The sequence below is a fragment of the Rhinopithecus bieti genome, unplaced genomic scaffold, assembly GCF_001698545.2.
Source record: "Rhinopithecus bieti isolate Rb0 unplaced genomic scaffold, ASM169854v2 scaffold_25806, whole genome shotgun sequence".
In the NCBI taxonomy this organism is placed as follows: domain Eukaryota; kingdom Metazoa; phylum Chordata; class Mammalia; order Primates; family Cercopithecidae; genus Rhinopithecus; species Rhinopithecus bieti.
In genome coordinates this window covers 543,078-560,391 of record NW_016811742.1, presented here as the reverse complement: position 1 = coordinate 560,391, position 17,314 = coordinate 543,078, and the positions used below count along the sequence as shown (strand labels likewise).

General features: G+C 43.2%; 1 protein-coding gene across 3 annotated transcripts in view; it reads left to right on the top strand.

Moving 5' to 3' along the window:
• The window catches only part of NHS (NHS actin remodeling regulator), a 361,317-nt gene that overhangs the window by 303,080 nt on the left and 40,923 nt on the right, over positions 1 to 17,314 (top strand). For all 3 annotated transcript variants that reach the window (XM_017894887.1, XM_017894886.1, XM_017894888.1), the window contains exon 2: positions 13,198 to 13,350. In XM_017894887.1, coding sequence (XP_017750376.1) covers positions 13,198 to 13,350 — 153 coding nt within the window. The remainder of the gene's footprint in view (positions 1 to 13,197; positions 13,351 to 17,314) is intronic.

Here is a 17,314-nt window from a genome sequence, read left to right as displayed (position 1 = left end):
AAATATCCTAATGACAAATGAAAACAAAAGAAATCCAAAACTGAATTAAACTTAATTGTAGTCATTTTGCAACTATTCAAATAAGTAATTAAGCCATTAGGAATCAAGATTTTCAGCACAAGACAAAAGAGATCAATTATAAAATCAAGGAAGGTAAAACCTGTAATCTTAGATATGAATTGGCAATAATGGTTTAAACTCATTATTTATTTTCACCTTCTTACATATTTTCTAGTCCTGTCTACTGAAGAAGGCTAGAACCAATGACAACCTAGCAATGATGAATACCCCTACCATGCAGAGTGTGGTCTCTAAAGTCTATTCCCTCTGAGAGGAGTCAGGGCTTCTTCAAGAAAGGGCTGATTCTAGGTCTGAGGCAGCAAATGTGCAAGATGAACGTAGTACACCTCCCTTGATACCGCTGCAGACTCAGCTAGACTCAAGCTAATTGAGTCACAAGAGAACCCATCTCTTCTGACACCAGAATGAATTCATTATGGGTTAAGTATTTGCCACTCATCTAGCTACGTCTGTTATAGAGAGCACATAACTCATTACAAATATCTAGGCTTTTGGGGTGGAAATGTCCTTGGAAAAGAATGCCTTTTGACTTGCAGGCTCATGTATTTATAGCTTCTTTGTTGGCCCAATAAAGAGCATCACTTCTCTTCTACCTGCAAAGATACTAATTAGCAAGTAGTGATTCTAAGTAAGTGTAGTGGAGGTGGTATGTGGGGCCTTGTGTAGGTATTTTAAAATTTTCCATCATCACTGATGTTCTCTAAGTAGATTTTAAGAGACTAACCTCCACCTAGGAGAAGGGATTTATTAGCATATATAATTGGATGCATGTGCTAATTACCTTACTGCTTCACAGTCTAACCAAGCCAAGGGCATCTGTCCAAGAGGACAGAAGAGGCTCCATGAGCCATACTGAAAATAGAACCCTTTTCTCTTATATCCAGTGACTGAGTGCAGTGGTTCTTGAATAAAATGGTGATTTTCACATGCTTTCTCTGACCTGCCTGTCCCACTCCAGCTCCATTTTCTTCCCTGGGATGTCAGAGGCACCCATGTTTATGACATCTCATCTTAGTTTGAACAGGAGTGAAGGGATTTTAACATGTCATACTCATCTTCATGGGTGCATTGCCTCCTTTATTCTTTATTTTATGGAGAGAGCCTGCTTTCAAGAAACTATGGGTGCTAAAGGATGATACTCACGGTCTTCCCTGTAATCAGCCTCACCTGGTTCATCTCAAATAATGGAAACAGATTTGTGTCATTCACCAAGGAGTTTTATTTTTAACCCTTGTTAAACCCATAATCTTGGAAGTATTTCTTAACTATTTCTTTCACTCTCCTGAAAGAGCAAATTCCTTATCTCTGATCAGTATTATCTTTCTATACTTTTACTTGTTTGCAAACTTGTAACACTGACGGTGTCTCTTTGGTGTCGGGCTGATGAAGTAAGGATTGGGTCAAGCCCCCATTTCTCCTACCCTGGTTTGAACTCAGGCATGGAGGCCTTGAAAACTGGCGCAAATGTTTCATGACTTGGTGATGGGATGGTCACTTTCAGTACAGGTTGCTGAAAAGCAGGCACTTTAATGCTATCTAAGAGCACAGTGGCCCTTCTGGTAAAGCTAACCTTGGAGTTGAACTAATTATTAGATTGAACTATTGAGATAGTTTTTTAAGATCAAGATGGTTGAACATCACCAATTTAATATGGTTCAATCTAATACCTACCTTGTTACCTGGGCCTCTGTGGTCCACTGACTGGCAACATCAGCATCCCCCTGGGACTTGTTAGAAATGCAGATTCTCAGATCCCATCCAAGACCTACAGCATCAAGATCTCTGGCAGTAGAATCTGTTTTAACAAAGTCTCCAGGGGATTCCTATGCATACTGGAGTTTGGGAAGCTCCATTTTAACCTATTATGTTAATGTTTAAGTCTGCCTTTGAGGGCAGCCTTCTTAGTTCCCCAGTGGTGTGGTTTGTATCCATACAGCCTCATGTACAATGATGGTTCCTGGTTAAGAACAAATATTTCCATCAGCATTGTTGAGGCACGATGGTACATTTTGACAAGAACAAATGTGAATCCTCTGCCTATTGTGTGCTCTGTGGAACGGTAGCTTAAATAATACAATTTCTAGCTTTGCCAAACAACTGCCACCTTGGTGTCTGGTGTTTTTAAAAGGATGTACCTTGCTGATGTATATGTATGTGTGTGTGTGTGTATGTATGTATATATCATATATATCAGATATATCAGATATATATGATATATATATATCAAACACTAGGCCATGTGTACATCTAAGATGCCAGTCTGCTCCCCATCCATTGATTAGGGAGCTGGACTCCGGAGTTAGCTAGGTCTTGATAGCCTCTGTTCAAACTGGCCAAGGAAAGGACAGCCTGGTTCATGCTAAGGATAGCAAAATCTCCAGTCTGGCCCACAGCATACTCACAGTCACATGGAGAATGTGGCCTAGACAGGGGTTTTTAAGGAGAGATGTTCCTTGCAGTCTGTGTTATAACTGGGAGCTAATCCAAGTCCAATGCTAGGAGAATGGGTAAATAAACTATAGTACACCCACATGGCAGAACATTATACAGCTGTTAACAAGTATTGAGGTTGATTCACAAAGAAAAATTATTTTATTTCGTTTTATTTTTGAGACAGGGTCTCACTCTGCCACCCAAGCTGGAATGCAGTAGCACAATCTCAGCTCACTGCAGCCTCCACCTCCCAGGCTCAAGAGATCCTCCCACCTCAGAGTACCTGGGATTACAGGCGCATGCTACCACACCAAGCTAATTTTTGAGGGTTTTGTTTATTGTGTTTTGTTTTGTTTTGTTTTAGTTGTTGTTTTTTTTTTGTAGAGATGGGGTTTTGCTGTGTTGCCCAGGCTGGTCTTGAACTCCTGGATTCATGTGATCTGCCCACCTTGGTCACTGCGCTTGGCCAATTTCTTTTATTTTTAAAAAGCAGTATACAATAGGGTATATATGCTATATCTCAACTATTTAGAAATGTACTTGAAAAAACTGCTTGGAAACATGCTAGCATGCTAACAGTGGCCTTTGGCGACAGGATTAAGAGTGGCTTTTTGTTGTTCTTTTAGACTTTTTTGAATGACTGTGTGTGTGTGTGTGTGTGTGAGAGAGAGAGAGAGAAAGAGAGAGAGAGAGAGAGAGAGAGAGAGAGAGAGAGTATTAGTCTGTTCTCACACTGCTATAGAGAAATACCTGAGACTGGGTAATTTATAAAGAGAAGAGGTTTAATTGGCTCATGGTTCTGCAGGCTGTACAGGAAACATGGCAGCATCTATTCTGGGGAGGCCTCAGGGAGCTTTTACTCCTGGTGGACAGCAAAGTGGAACCAGACTTCTTACATGGCAGGGGCTGGACTGAGAGGGGTTGGGGGGAGGTGCCACACACTTTTAAAGAACCAGATCTCATGAGAACTCACTATTGTGACGGCAGCACCAATGAGGGTGGTGTTAAACCATGAGAAACCACCCCTGTGATCCAATCACCTCCCACCAGGCCCCACCTCCAACACTGGGGATTACATTTCAACATGAGATTTGGGTAGGGACGCACATCCAAACCGTATCAAAGAGAGAGAGAGAGCACGCACTGTATTTTAATCTTTGTAGCCCTTTCACTACTACATAATAGACATTTAATAAATGCTGGAAAGAAATAAAGAATAAACGAGGCCGGGCGCGGTGGCTCAAGCCTGTAATCCCAGCACTTTGGGAGGCCGAGACGGGTGGATCACGAGGTCAGGAGATCGAGACCATCCTGGTCTACACGGTGAAACCCCGTCTCTACTAAAAAATACAAAACACGAGCCGGGCGACGAGGCGGGCGCCTGTAGTCCCAGCTACTGGGAAGGCTGAGGCAGGAGAATGGCGTAAACCCGGGAGGCGGAGCTTGCAGTGAGCCGAGATCGCGCCACTGCACTCCAACCTGGGCGACAGAGCTAGACTCCGTCTCAAAAAAAAAAAAAGAATAAACGAATACTACATCAAAGCACTTGGATGACAGGGATCCTGTCTTAGCTATCTGTGTGTCCCCTAGTTCCTAGCCCAGAGTTTTGCAAGAGTAGCTGCTCAATACAAGCGGGTGGGTTTGAGTGAAGGTCCAGACTCCCAGAGCTGCTGGACATGTCAACTTTATCTAATACATTTTTCCTGCTGCAAAACCAAGTTTGTACTGCACCTGAGTCAGTGCTTTCTATAAATCAGAGACTCGTCTAAAATATCCTCAGGCCCTAGAATGTGTACTATCTCTCTAAGGTCATGCCCTCCCCCACTCACTTTCCCCACCCCTGCGGTTTTTCTTTCTTTTACCACATTCCCCTCTCTACTCCTTCTCTCTAACCTCTTTTGATAATTCCATCCATCCCCTCTCTAGACCCCTGTGGTTGAAAATTTCTTCTTTGTATTGAATCTAAATTTCTTCTATTGTAATCCTGTGGATAAATGAAACCCACAGTTGGTGTAAAACCCCACTTGAGCTATTTGTGCCAATTTCATTTCCCTGCCAAAGTATACAGGGAGTCATTAACAAGTAACAAAAGCAATCAAACACATTTCCTTTAAGAATTTACATGGGACAGTGCCTGGCATTGTCAGGGATCTCAAGAAGTATCAGCTGTGGCTCCTCTTGTCAGGAGCATAAGGATGTGGCTGCAGATGTGTATGGCAATCTAAGATAGTCTGTGAGGAGTGCAAATGAGAGGTGGGAAACAGTGAGTGGCCCAGCAGCTTGGGGGTGGGAGGTAGAAGGCTTTTGTTGAAGATGAGGCTTGGAGGGTAGATAGATGGCAAACAGTGCAGGCATTCTAGGTATACAAGCCAACCAAGGTAACCAAGTTGGGCTCTCCTTTTTCCCTGATCCAATCCTCTTCTGAGTTATTTGCTCTGGAAAACTCTATTTGCTCTGCAAAAGAGACAGAACACAGGGAAGGAAAGGAGTTCAGATATTTCATATACTGAATACCTGAATACACTGAATACCCAGCTTTCTATCTTTAACGAGAAGGAAGAAAGGGGAGTATGTGCGTTTCCATTGCGGTAACAAAGGTTTTCCATCAATGTCATCTTTCCCTGATGATATATATACTCTAAGTCTCAAAGTGGCTCATAGTTGTTAGTGGTAAATGGGCAGGGCCCTCTCTTGCAGCCATAGTCCCCTCAGAGCAGCTCTTGGTGGGTGTGTCCTTCTGTAAAGGAACACAGGGCAAACCCTGGCTTCTGTGGCTGGTTCATCCCAACAACTGCTCTCTGAGCTGAAGTGCACCTGGAATTTTAAAATGGATGGAATGTGTACTACCCACAGGTGAGAAGTGTTTTTCCCCCTAAGGACAATCTGATAAATGTGAAAGGTAGAAAATAATGACCGAGAAACACGAAGGGTGCAGAAGCTAGTCTGATTATCCCCATGGAAGGAGGAGGCTGCTGAGGGAAGTGCATGGGCCTGGGCTCAGAAGACCTTGGCTTTGGTTTTGCCTCTGCCAAAATCAGCTCTGTGATCTAGGGTCAAATATTTTAATCTCAGGTTTCTCATCAGCACATGAAAGGAGTGGCCTAAACAATGGCTTTCACAGTGTTTTGACTGCTACTCAGAGTAAGAAACACATTTTTACATCACAACCCAGCATACACACACACACATGTGTGCACATGCACATGTGTGACACAAGTGATAGCTTTACAAAACAACACTGCATACAGTGCATGTGGGTATTTTCCAGTCTGCTCTATTTTATTTCATTGTTTTTGTTTGTTTTTTAATTATACTTTAAGTTCTGGGGTACATGTGCAGAACGTGCAGTTTTAAAATGCTAGTCTTGACCTGCTAAATGGATTTCACAATCCACTAATGGGTCATGCTCTTGCAGTTTGAAAAAAAAAAAAAATACAGAAGTCCATAATTTCCGAGGTCCCTTCCAGCAGTAGAATCTAATGACTCTGCTAGATGCCTAAAGGAATTTTCTTAAAACAATAGCTGAGCTGTGACAGATGACTATGTGCTTACATTCTGGAGGAAGTGTCTGGTATAGAATATGGCAGCAGAGTGACCTGAAGATAAACAAGTAAATTGCAAACTGCTGCTAAGAAGAATGTCTAGGACTGCAGCTCTGCCACTGGCTCAGAGAGTTAGGATCACTGAGTCATTTCACTAAACGCTGTCCATGTCAACAGATGGCAGAGACTTGGGGACATTGAACCTGTCAGAGAGGTCACAGGCTCCCCAGTTGTGGGCAGTTTTCTTTCCAGTTTCCAGAAATGAGACCCTCAAAGAGTGATCTTTAGTAGTCTCATCTTTGTTTATACTTCACTCAACAAGAAGACAGGCAAAATAAAGCAAAAAGAAACTTGGAGAGCTCCAGACTTTCCTCTTGGGAACTTGGACCCTAATCCTGGCCTCCCAATCTTCTTTTGTTTTCAGCCCAGGAAAGGGAACTAATCTTTATTAAGCAGTGACACATGCCAAAGACGTTGTTACTTAATTGGAGCCTGAACCACTCCATGAAGGCTCTGTGATTTCCCTTTCATAGAAGACTTGTTCTGGATCACACTGATGCTGTGATCCATCTTTCTATCCCAGAGCCCAGGCTCTTTTCACCATCCCATCCTGCCATAGCTTAACTACAGAGTCTGGGTGGATTTTGGTGACTGGCATCAAATGGAGGGCAGGACAGGACAGGCAGGACAGCACAGGACTCAGAGATCAAAAAGTTCAAACCCCTCCTTTGTAAAGGTGGGGAACTTGAATCCAGGAAAGGTTCAATGACTTGCACAATGTCATGGGGTGACAGAATTGCGACTAGAACCCAGGCTTCTACTGGTCTTTCCACAGGATGTTGGACATTAAAACAACAATGGTAACAGTAATAATTAAACAGTCTTCCTGGCATGAAGCATCATTTTGTTTTCGAAGCTGGGAAAACTATTTCTATGGGAAAAATTGTTCTAGTCCTTTTAGTGTACAAATAAACACAGATATGTTCTCCTGTAAGTGTTGGAATGTTTCAAGATGCTGGAATTTGTTAAGAGACCTAGATCTTTCTGATGCTGAGAGATGAACATTAGACATTTCATCCATAGTGGGGAACAAATCTGAATTATTACGGTTCTATAGAACAGGAAGCCCAGCAAGGAAAGACTCTGGGAAACTGGCTCTGGCTTTGGGCTGCTCTGCGGGTGACAGGAACCTTGATGGTCCTTGCTCTCCTTGTAATTTACCCTGTTCCTTCCTCCAAACTGCCAAGCAGAGTGGGCAAGGGGATGGTTACCATGGGGTTCACTTGGTGAAATCCTCTTCCTATCCTCCCAATAGATCTGAGCACTCAGGCAGCAGCAACAGACACCTTAGGGAGATTTTCCATTTTGCTTACCAAGCTGATGGCTCCTGAGGATTGGCTTCAGTGTAGCAGAGACCCGGAGAGCAAACTGGCTACATATCTGTGACACTGACAATTTCAGATGCTTATTAATTGATTAATATGCCAACACACTCCTCCCTGTCATGGGGCATCAGAACGGATGGTTTGTGGAGGGATGTGTTCCTGCCCACAAAGCTGTGTGTTGGGGGTGGCTGTGATGGTAGAAGGGCAGGAAGAAGATTAGCAAGGTGTGGGTGGGTAAATGTGTCTGCAGGCACTCTGAGAACATTTAAAATTTTCTTCCCTCCCTTGAAGGGGTACAAATTCCATTTCTGAGTCATTTTGTGCATTTTTCTGAAAATTTCACCACATGTAGCAGTCAAACTTTGATCTCAGCTGTCACCTCTCCCTTCTTAAGGAAGAAGGAGTAGCAGGGGAGAAAGCCAATGTGGGGTGGGGATGTGAGGTAAGGAGGCTTTCTAGGAAGGGAGGCCAAGAATAAGCATTTTGCACTGCTCCCAGAGAGCATAAAGCTGTAAGGCAGTGTGGGATGCTCACAAGGCTAGGAAAGAGAGGATTAAATGAGTAGCACCCCTAGCAGGGCAGGGGAGATGGGGCTGGAGAGGCTGGGGCAAGACTAAGTTTGCCCCTGATTTTTACCCCTTCCCAATAGTTCTAAAACCAGGCTTCCTCCTGCTCTTAGAAATGGGCCTGGTCTTTCCAAAAGAGTGGCAGCCACTAGTTTTCCTTAGTGTCTAAGTTAGCTCATTTCAGAGGACCCCAGTGACCATATCCATCCTTCCAATACATCACTATGAATCAAGATCTAGACAATTCCATTATCTCCAGTGTTCGACAGGGGAATGAACTAAGATCAGTCCATAAAGACTTTTCACTGGCCTGTGGACATTTCCTGCGATGGCATTTTCTTTCAGCAGTTTGGTTTTGTGGTTATCTGTTTATGCTGTTGTCTTTCTGGTATAGTAGAACCCATCTTCCCAACCTCCTGCTAGGCACTTTCTGGAAGAGTCACTCAGTCCTTGGTTATACCTGATGCTATGGATGATAGAGATAGTAGCAGTTCTGAATCTTTTCTCTTTATTTTGAAAAGCACTAGATCCTTTTTATGTGGCAGACGACCCATTCCCCTTCCTGTACCCCATCACCCTTAGCTTAGGGAAACTTATTTCAATATTGGTTTGGGAAAGAGTGGCAGCTTAGAAGCCAAACAGAGATGGTTTCTGATCCCAGATCTTCTACTTACCAGGTGGATGACTTAGCAAATTTACTTACTCTGTCTGAGTTCCCATTTCCTTATCTATAAAATAGGGGCAATATTTTCCTCTTTGAGTTGTGTGAGGGTACCATGATATTATCAATATAATGCACCTGGCTTAGAACTTGGCATATGGTTGGAGCTTCCCACAAGAGCTTATAGTCTTAGATGAGGGAAATGATACATCCAAATAACCTTTTTCCTGCTGTGGAGGATAAAAATGACACATAGAGCCTTACTTCCTGTTGTAACCCTTGTCATTATCTTCCCCTTTTCTGGGGAGCGGTAACAGAGGGGAGGAGTTGACAAGACAAAGCAAGTGACTGACTCTAGAGAAGCAGATAAAGTAGTGGGAATGTGCATTAGTGATATGGTTTGGCTGTGTCCCCACCCAAATCTCATCTTGAATTGCAGCTCCCATAATTCCCAGTGTTATGGGAGAGACCTAGTGGGAGGTAATTGAATCATGGGGGCTGGTTTTTCCCATGTTGTTCTTATGGTAGTGAATAAGTCTCATGAGATCTGATGGTTTTATAAAGGGGAGTTCCCCTGCACATGATCTCTTTGCCTGCCACCTTGTTAGACGTGACTTTGCTCCTCTTTTGCCTTCTGCCATGATTGTGAGGCCTCCCCAACCATGTGGAACTGTGAGCCCATTAAACCTCTTTCCTTTATAAAATACCCAGTCATGGGTATGTCTTTATTAGCAGCATGAGAATGGACAGACTACTACAATTAATTTTCTACTATTATTTCTATTATTGCATAGCAAATCATTGCAAACTTAGCACCTTAACACAACACCCATTTATTATGTTTCAATATCCATGGGTCAGGAGTCTGGGTATGGGTTAACTGGGTCCTCTGCTCAGGGTTAACTGGGCTGAAATCAAGGTGTCAGCTGGGCTCATCTCATCTCATCTCAGGCCCAGAGTTCTCTTTTTTTTTTTTTTTTTTTTTTTTTTTTTTTTGAGACGGAGTCTCACTCTGTCACCCAGGCTGGAGTGCAGTGGCCAGATCTCAGCTCACTGCAAGCTCCGCCTCCCGGGTTTACGCCATTCTCCTACCTCAGCCTCCCAAGTAGCTGGGACTACGGGCGCCCACCACCATGCCTGGCTAATTTTTTTGTATTTTCTAGTAGAGATGGGGTTTCACCGTGTTAGCCAGGATGGTCTCGATCTCCTGACCTCGTGATCCGCCCGTCTTGGCCTCTCAAAGTGCTGGGATTACAGGCTTGAGCCACTGTGCTCAAGTTGTCGGCAGAATTCAGTTTCTTGAAGTTGTAGGAGTGAGGCCCTCAGCTCCTAGAGGCCTCCTGCCATTCCCTGCCACATGTCCCTCTCCACAACACGACAGTTTGCTTCTTCAAGGCCAACAGGAGAGCATCTCTGCTGCTTCTTGTCTCTTAAGTATTAACTCAGGATTATACTCTCTCTTTTGATTAACTCAAAGTCGATTGAGTACAGACCGTAAAACCCTTTTTGCCTTGTAATATAACGTAAGTCACAGGTTCTGCCCACATTCAAGGGAAGGGGATTATACAGGGTACATGCACAAGAAGGCAGGAATCTTGGGAACCATCCTAAATTCTGCCTATCACACAGTGGCCCCTGGATGTATCCAAATAAACAGAGGAAAAACCTTCTTGCTTTGCTTTGTTCCATTTTTAGGAGAACAGACATTCCTAGGGCACTAAGCCTGCTATCTTGCATAACTCAGCCATGTTGAGATTGTTAAATAGGGAGAAAAAGGGAGCATGGTGAACCCAAAGATGCAGGGCAGCCTTACAATGGCAGTGGAGCAGCTCATGAATGAATGGATTCAACTGTGGTTGAACTGTTACTTAAGAAAAGGAATAGATTTTTTTAAAGAAGGAAAAATGGGACAGTTTTCCCTGGAAGAGCTCCATTAGTGCCTGTCTGCCTGGCTGTAGTGGACACATAATACTAGTTAGTGCTCTGTGACCAAATGACGTCACTGAGAGCAAAGGCATTAAAGAGTTTTCCTCCTTTCCCTGTCTAAGAGATAGACAGGATGGTGGCAACTGATGAGTGAAATGTTCACCTGCTAATGTGTGGCAGAAATCTGATATAGCTTCTCAATGGAAAAAGAAAAAGATTTTGGAAAGAAAAAGGTGAGGATACCTGGCCCTGAAGGCTGTCATTGTGAGGGCTGGTTCTTCCCAGGAGCCATGACTAGGCTGCCCATGCTGGAACTCATGCATTACTCTTTGCATCTGTGAATTCACAGTCCCAAGCAGCAGGCAGAGTTTAGCAGCCCAGAAACTCAGCACTGGCTTGCCTAACAAGCACAGTAGAAATGTGTTTAGGGTATCAACAAAACATGGGCACCAAATATGCTTTTTTTCAGGTGACTTGATATTTAATATTTAATAATGAAGGAAGATAATATGCTGAACATCTTTACACTAATTTTATGATATGCCAATTGATTCTGAAATTTGGGATCACCTACTGCAGAAAGGTGGAGGTGGAGGAGTGAGGACTATAACATTTTTGGTGTTCAGGGCCTCTAGAGTCTTGATGCCTGAGACCATCCCTAGGGAACTGTATAAAACCAAAATAGGAAGAGTCTGCCAATGTCATTGCTCCCAAACTATTTTGTCCAAGCAGAATCACAGTTAAACCATTTTGCACAAAGCCAGAAAACAAATGCTTTATGAGGGCAGGGATTCCTGTGTGTTTTGTTCTGTGCTGTGTTCCAACACCTAGCACCATGCCTGAGACTAAGAGCTACGTGGGAATGTTCCATGGGTGGATGGATGTTTCCATTTTCATCAGTCTCTTCCCTTCCCTCAAGTTGCCCAACTCCTTTCACTCCCACAAGATCCCAAGACATCATCAGAAGACATTTTGTGTTTCTCAAACCTGCCTGATGATAAAAATAACTTTTCATGTAATAGAGATTGCCAGACCTTTCTCTTGGAAATTCTGATTCAAAGTCTAGGTTGATGCCCAGGAATCTGTGTTTTTGACATGCACTTCTGATGAGTCTTTTCTTCAGACCAACATTAAGATAAATAGGAGGGTCTCAGGTTTTCCCCACACAAGAATTGAAGAGCCATGGCCACTTGACCTGGTTTCTGAGGGGCTGTCAAAAGTTACCACCCTAAGCCTCTGGTCAGCTGTGCTGAGGGAATGAGGGACTAGAAAAGAGTCTTTTGGTCTACCTCTTAGTCACCTTGGCCCAGCTCTCTTTCCTGGTTCCCACCTTCCTGAAAAGGCAAGCCTAAGGGAAGGGGTGCTCAGAAGCTCCCCTACTTGTAGGACTGCCCACTTGGCTTCCTGCCCATTCTTTCCACAGACAGGCTTTATGTTCTGTCCCTTCTCCCAGCTGTCATGAGCACATGAATTCATGGTCCTCTCTGTTGGGTTTGGTAATGACCTCTGCCCCATTGGGTAGGAGTTGACTTCTTTATGCAGACAGAGCCTGATTTTCAGTCAATCCCCATTACTGAACCAGAGTGGAAAGAGATGAGACTGGGAGGTGGGAGGAGTGGGGTGGGGCCAGGACAGGAGTCTGGATCTGGATAGTGTGTTTGGAGGGTAAAGCAGACTGGGCCGGTTCTTGCTATTCCCGAGGCTGACAGGCTACCCAGGTGCTTGTAAGGTCCTCTTTGCAGCCATTTCTTAGTAAAAATCCTCCTCGTTCCTAACATCTGCTTCAAACAGAATTTCTGTTTAACTCATGGAGCGTTCCATCCTAGGATCCATGTGTACATGAAGATGATGAGAGTGGGTTAAATGCTGTGTTTGGGGGAAGGAAGCCTTCCTTCCTTGATCTCTTGGATGAGTTGCAAAAACTCATCTTGCATCTGCAGTTTCCCTCCCTTAATACTCATTACCCCTGTGATGGTTTCTTTAATGTGTATGCTCACCCCTAGGTGAAACCAAGGAAACTGAGCGATGCTTTGAAAGATGACAGGCAATGGAGCCGGTAGGTGGAGGGCATGATAAGGATACCTTGGGGACGGGACCACAAGGGACAGAGGCAGGGCAAGGTATGGGCCAAAGTTCAGGTGGACAGCGGGGGCAGTATGCAGAACTACAGCTCTGAGGCCTTGCAGCCAGAAGGCTGGAGGTGAGGCAGCCTTTCCATTCATCTCCGAGGCTTTCCTCCACATTTTTCAGAAACAGGACCCCCATCTACACCCCCAAGCAGGCTAGCCAGGGGCTTGTCAGTGTTGATGAGCGACTGTGCCAAGGGTGAGGAATGAAGGTACGGAGAGGAAATTAGCTAGTCATAGGTAGACGGTTGGTGTCTTGGAGCCTTCTGTGCCTCAGCTCAGGGGCAAAGGTTGTTCCTATCAGTATCGTAAATGCCAAACCTTTCTCCGGCCTTGAGTTAGTTCTTAATGTGAATGCGGTAGTCTGGACTTCCACTCCACCCAGACTTTACTCCTGTCCTCTTCCCCGCCCCAGGGTTGGCCAAAAGCACAACTTAAAACCACTGATGGACAATGCTCTGTTTCTTTGTCTTGCAGCCGTCTCCAACCTGGACATCGAGAGTAAGCTGAGTGTGTACTACCGCGCCCCGTGGCACCAGCAGCGCAACATCTTCCTCCCAGCCACAAGGCCACCCTGCGTGGAGGAGCTGCACCGCCATGCCCGGCAGAGCCTGCAAGCCCTGCGCAGAGGTGACAGATCCTGGGCTCGGGGGCTTTTGTGGGAGACAACTCAGAGGTTGTCCCATCCAGGTGTCCTCTGTCCCATCAGCCCCAACACACCCCCTCGTTGTAGCAAGTACTTTGAAATGCTTCCATTTCTACCCTGAAATGAAATCCATGGGTAATATGCCCTACCCATACATGTAAGAAAAAATAGCATTATGGTCTAAATATGATAATAAAGAGAAATTGAAAGGAAATTATTTATAATAATATATATTCCAATATGCAAATGCTCAGGCATGACCTCACTAGAAGACATCATGAAGCAGTCAGATGTTTGCACTTGTCAAAAGTAAGTCTGGATTAAGTACAGACCTTCAGAAACTATTCCAAGGGGCAGGAGGACACGGCCATTAAAACTGGTACATTCAATATATATTAGATATGGGCAAAAAAATAAATACTTTGGATTATAATGGATTATATGAGTTTGACTCATAAATAGGCACTAGGCTTTTCCCCATAAGAGATTCTGATGGAACATTTAAAATTGTGTGAGACCTGGGACACTTTTTCATTGACCATCCTTTGCATTATGGGATGGCTGTCATCTTTGGCTCCCACCCAATCATTCTAACAATTAGAATGATCCCCTAGAGGGCTCTTCTGCTTCTCTTGAGAACCAGTGATCAGTCTAATGCCCCCATTCTTTAGTGGGTCACGTGGAGGCCTAGAAAGGTGAGGAAACTTGCTCAGGGTCACACATAGCAGGTCAGGTGTGGTACCAGGACTCAACCTAAGCATCTGAAATGCCTGCCAGAGCTCTTTTCCTCCTTGTCATACACTGTGTCTCATGGAAATAGATACTGATATTTACATGTCTCTCACAGTCCTGAGAAATCTAGAGATAGGCTCATAGCAGTCAAAATAGGAATACAGCTCTTTCTTACACTGGTTGCTTTTCAGTGCCTTAAAACCATTCTAGTTAGGAAAAGGGGAATAAAAGTAGCATCATTGTTTTAGAGCCCCTAAAGTGGGTATCAGTAGGGGATATGTCAGCTTTTTTTGGCCTTTAGATTCTTGCTATGGAGATAGATGGTGTCTACATATTCAACGTCTGTCTTCCAAATTCCCTGCACTCTTTTAAGAAATGGCATTTTGCAAAAGTATTAAAATGCAAGTAAAATATTTTAATGTCATTATCAAAGTGGAGAAACAAAATGGTGATAAATATTGTTTTCATCTTATTTATTCCACATTTGTATAACTCCTGCCTTTTCCCCATCCTCATCTTTAATAGTTTGTTGCCTTCAATTACCATCTTTTCTCCCTCCTCCTCTTTTTTCCCTTCCTCATCTTTTTTTGTCGTTTTAATGAAAGAGCTAACCTCCTAATATCCCTAAAGCAATTGTTTCTAAAATTTTCCTTGGTTATTAGGGGAAGACAATGTGACACTTAAAATGAAGAGTGATAATCAGTATCCTCTAGAAGCATCTTTGGCATACGTGCCATTCACTTCAATTTTATAGTTGGCTAAAAGTTCTTTTTTAACNATCAAAGTGGAGAAACAAAATGGTGATAAATATTGTTTTCATCTTATTTATTCCACATTTGTATAACTCCTGCCTTTTCCCCATCCTCATCTTTAATAGTTTGTTGCCTTCAATTACCATCTTTTTCTCCCTCCTCCTCTTTTTTCCCTTCCTCATCTTTTTTTGTCGTTTTAATGAAAGAGCTAACCTCCTAATATCCCTAAAGCAATTGTTTCTAAAAATTTTCCTTGGTTATTAGGGGAAGACAATGTGACACTTAAAATGAAGAGTGATAATCAGTATCCTCTAGAAGCATCTTTGGCATACGTGCCATTCACTTCAATTTTATAGTTGGCTAAAAAGTTCTTTTTTAACTTAAGCCACCTTCTGAAAATCTTTCTTTCCACACTTGCCATTCCTTTGCAGCCTGAATTAGGCACTCTTCCCATAATATTCTGTACATCCTCCCATCCTGCCACTTATAATCTTATAAGCAACCACTATGGGCCTGTTTCGCCAACCAACCACTAATAAGCCATTAATCTATGAGCAACTCAAGGGCAAGGATGATATCTTATTAATTTATTTTATTCAAAGCACTTAGTATGAAGCTGACATATAGTAGGTCCTCAATGAACATTTGTGGAACTGAATCAAGTTTTGCAGAAAACTGGTTGAACACTGAGGGCACAGGATGACTATAAAGGAATCTGATTGTTCTCACAAAATCCTTTCTCAGGTCCCATCATTAGAAAGCTTGGGTAACATTAGCCCTTTAGGTGTAATTATTTTTATCCCTTTATTTTATTAATAAGTCATCCCTGATTAGGATTTTATGGATTCCACCAGATAACACCAAGCTGCTTGTAAACTATCACATTTCACTGCTTTGTCATGTTTAGACTTAAAGCAGAACAGAAGAACAGCAAGTGCCAATATCAGTTTTCTCTGAACTTCCTCCTGGGGGTGGTGAGACAGGGATGTAGGGCCTCCTGGGGTTTGGAAGGAAGACTGTGGAGATGCGTTTTACCCTCCACAGACTGGCTTGTTTTGCGGTTGGCTCAATAGCATATCTTGGGTGTAGTAGTTTTAATAGCACTGCAGAGAGCCATAAACAAGAATTATAGCCATCATGGAATTAAAAACATGCAGTGTAGAATTAAAATTAGAAAGTGACTTTTTTTTTTTAACCTTGTCCAAGAAACACAATAGCATACTGCTGTATTCATCAGCATAATCTGCTTCTGCCATCTGGTGGCCATGAATAATACTGACCTATCAGACAACTGCCATTCTCAGCAAATGCCGCAATGAGCATCCCTGTAGGTTCTCTATTTGGACAGCTGGAATAGCCTGGCTTCCACCATGAGGGAGTGGATAATGAAGCACAGACAAATGAGGCTGTGGTGGCAGCAGCTCTGTGCTTCTTTTGAAGGTGAGACTGTAAGGAGACAGCTGGGGACCAAGATTAAAACCTAGAAATTGGCTGCCTTCAAGATCTGCTTAATAGCAAACCCCTCAACAAATTTTATTGAAGGCAAGGGAGTGTTCTAGAACCTAGGAGTCAAAAAGCAATAACGTATGCTGCCCACAAAGAATCCCTGATCTAGTGGAGAGACAGACAAGTAACCAGGTCATTTCAATACAGTGATAGGGAGGCTAAGAAGAAATGTACCAAGTCATTCCATAGAGCTTCAGGGAGGGCTTCATGGAGGAAGTAGCACCTAAATGTATTTCAAGTTATTTAGGCTCTGATTACTTTTTTCCCCCTTTTCTTAGTAATTCTTTAATGCTCAGAGCCAGTAATGGCTTTATGTGATGCTATCGTTTATGTTCATAAATAATGGAGAGAGAGATTCATAAGCAACTATAAATAGATAATTACATTTTATATTTCCTTTCCTTTCAAGTTTCGGGCTGCAGCATAAGTTTCATTGGTCTGAGGGAATAAGGAGCAGGATTCCACTGCAGTTTCAGGCTCTAGTGAACTGATGTTCTCCCTACCTCAGCACCAGAAAAAGGTATTATTAGGGAGCCATTAATCTAGCCTGCCTACTCCCAGCCTAGGGCAAAGAAAGATATATATTTAAGATTGTGTAGGAGGGGAGCAATTGAATGGAAAATTGAGTTGATGTCTCCCTTCCAACTACTCCCCTCCTTTCACTTCTTCCTAACCAGGAACACCTGTAAGCGGCTCTTCTGTATGGATTTAACAATGTAAACACTTTTCGTTGTGTTACTCATTTAGAAAAGCCCACTGTTTGCTTGCATAATGATGGTGGCATTGGAGGTGGGCACTTTAACAAGGAAGACATTTATCTTAAACAGTCTTCTGATAAACATTGACTTTGGAGGCAGTTTAGCAAAGACTACCTACATGGTTTTGAAGACTTTGCTCTAATTGCTTATGGGAGCCAACATTTGTCAGAAGAATCCCAAGCAAAGGGAGATGGGGAATA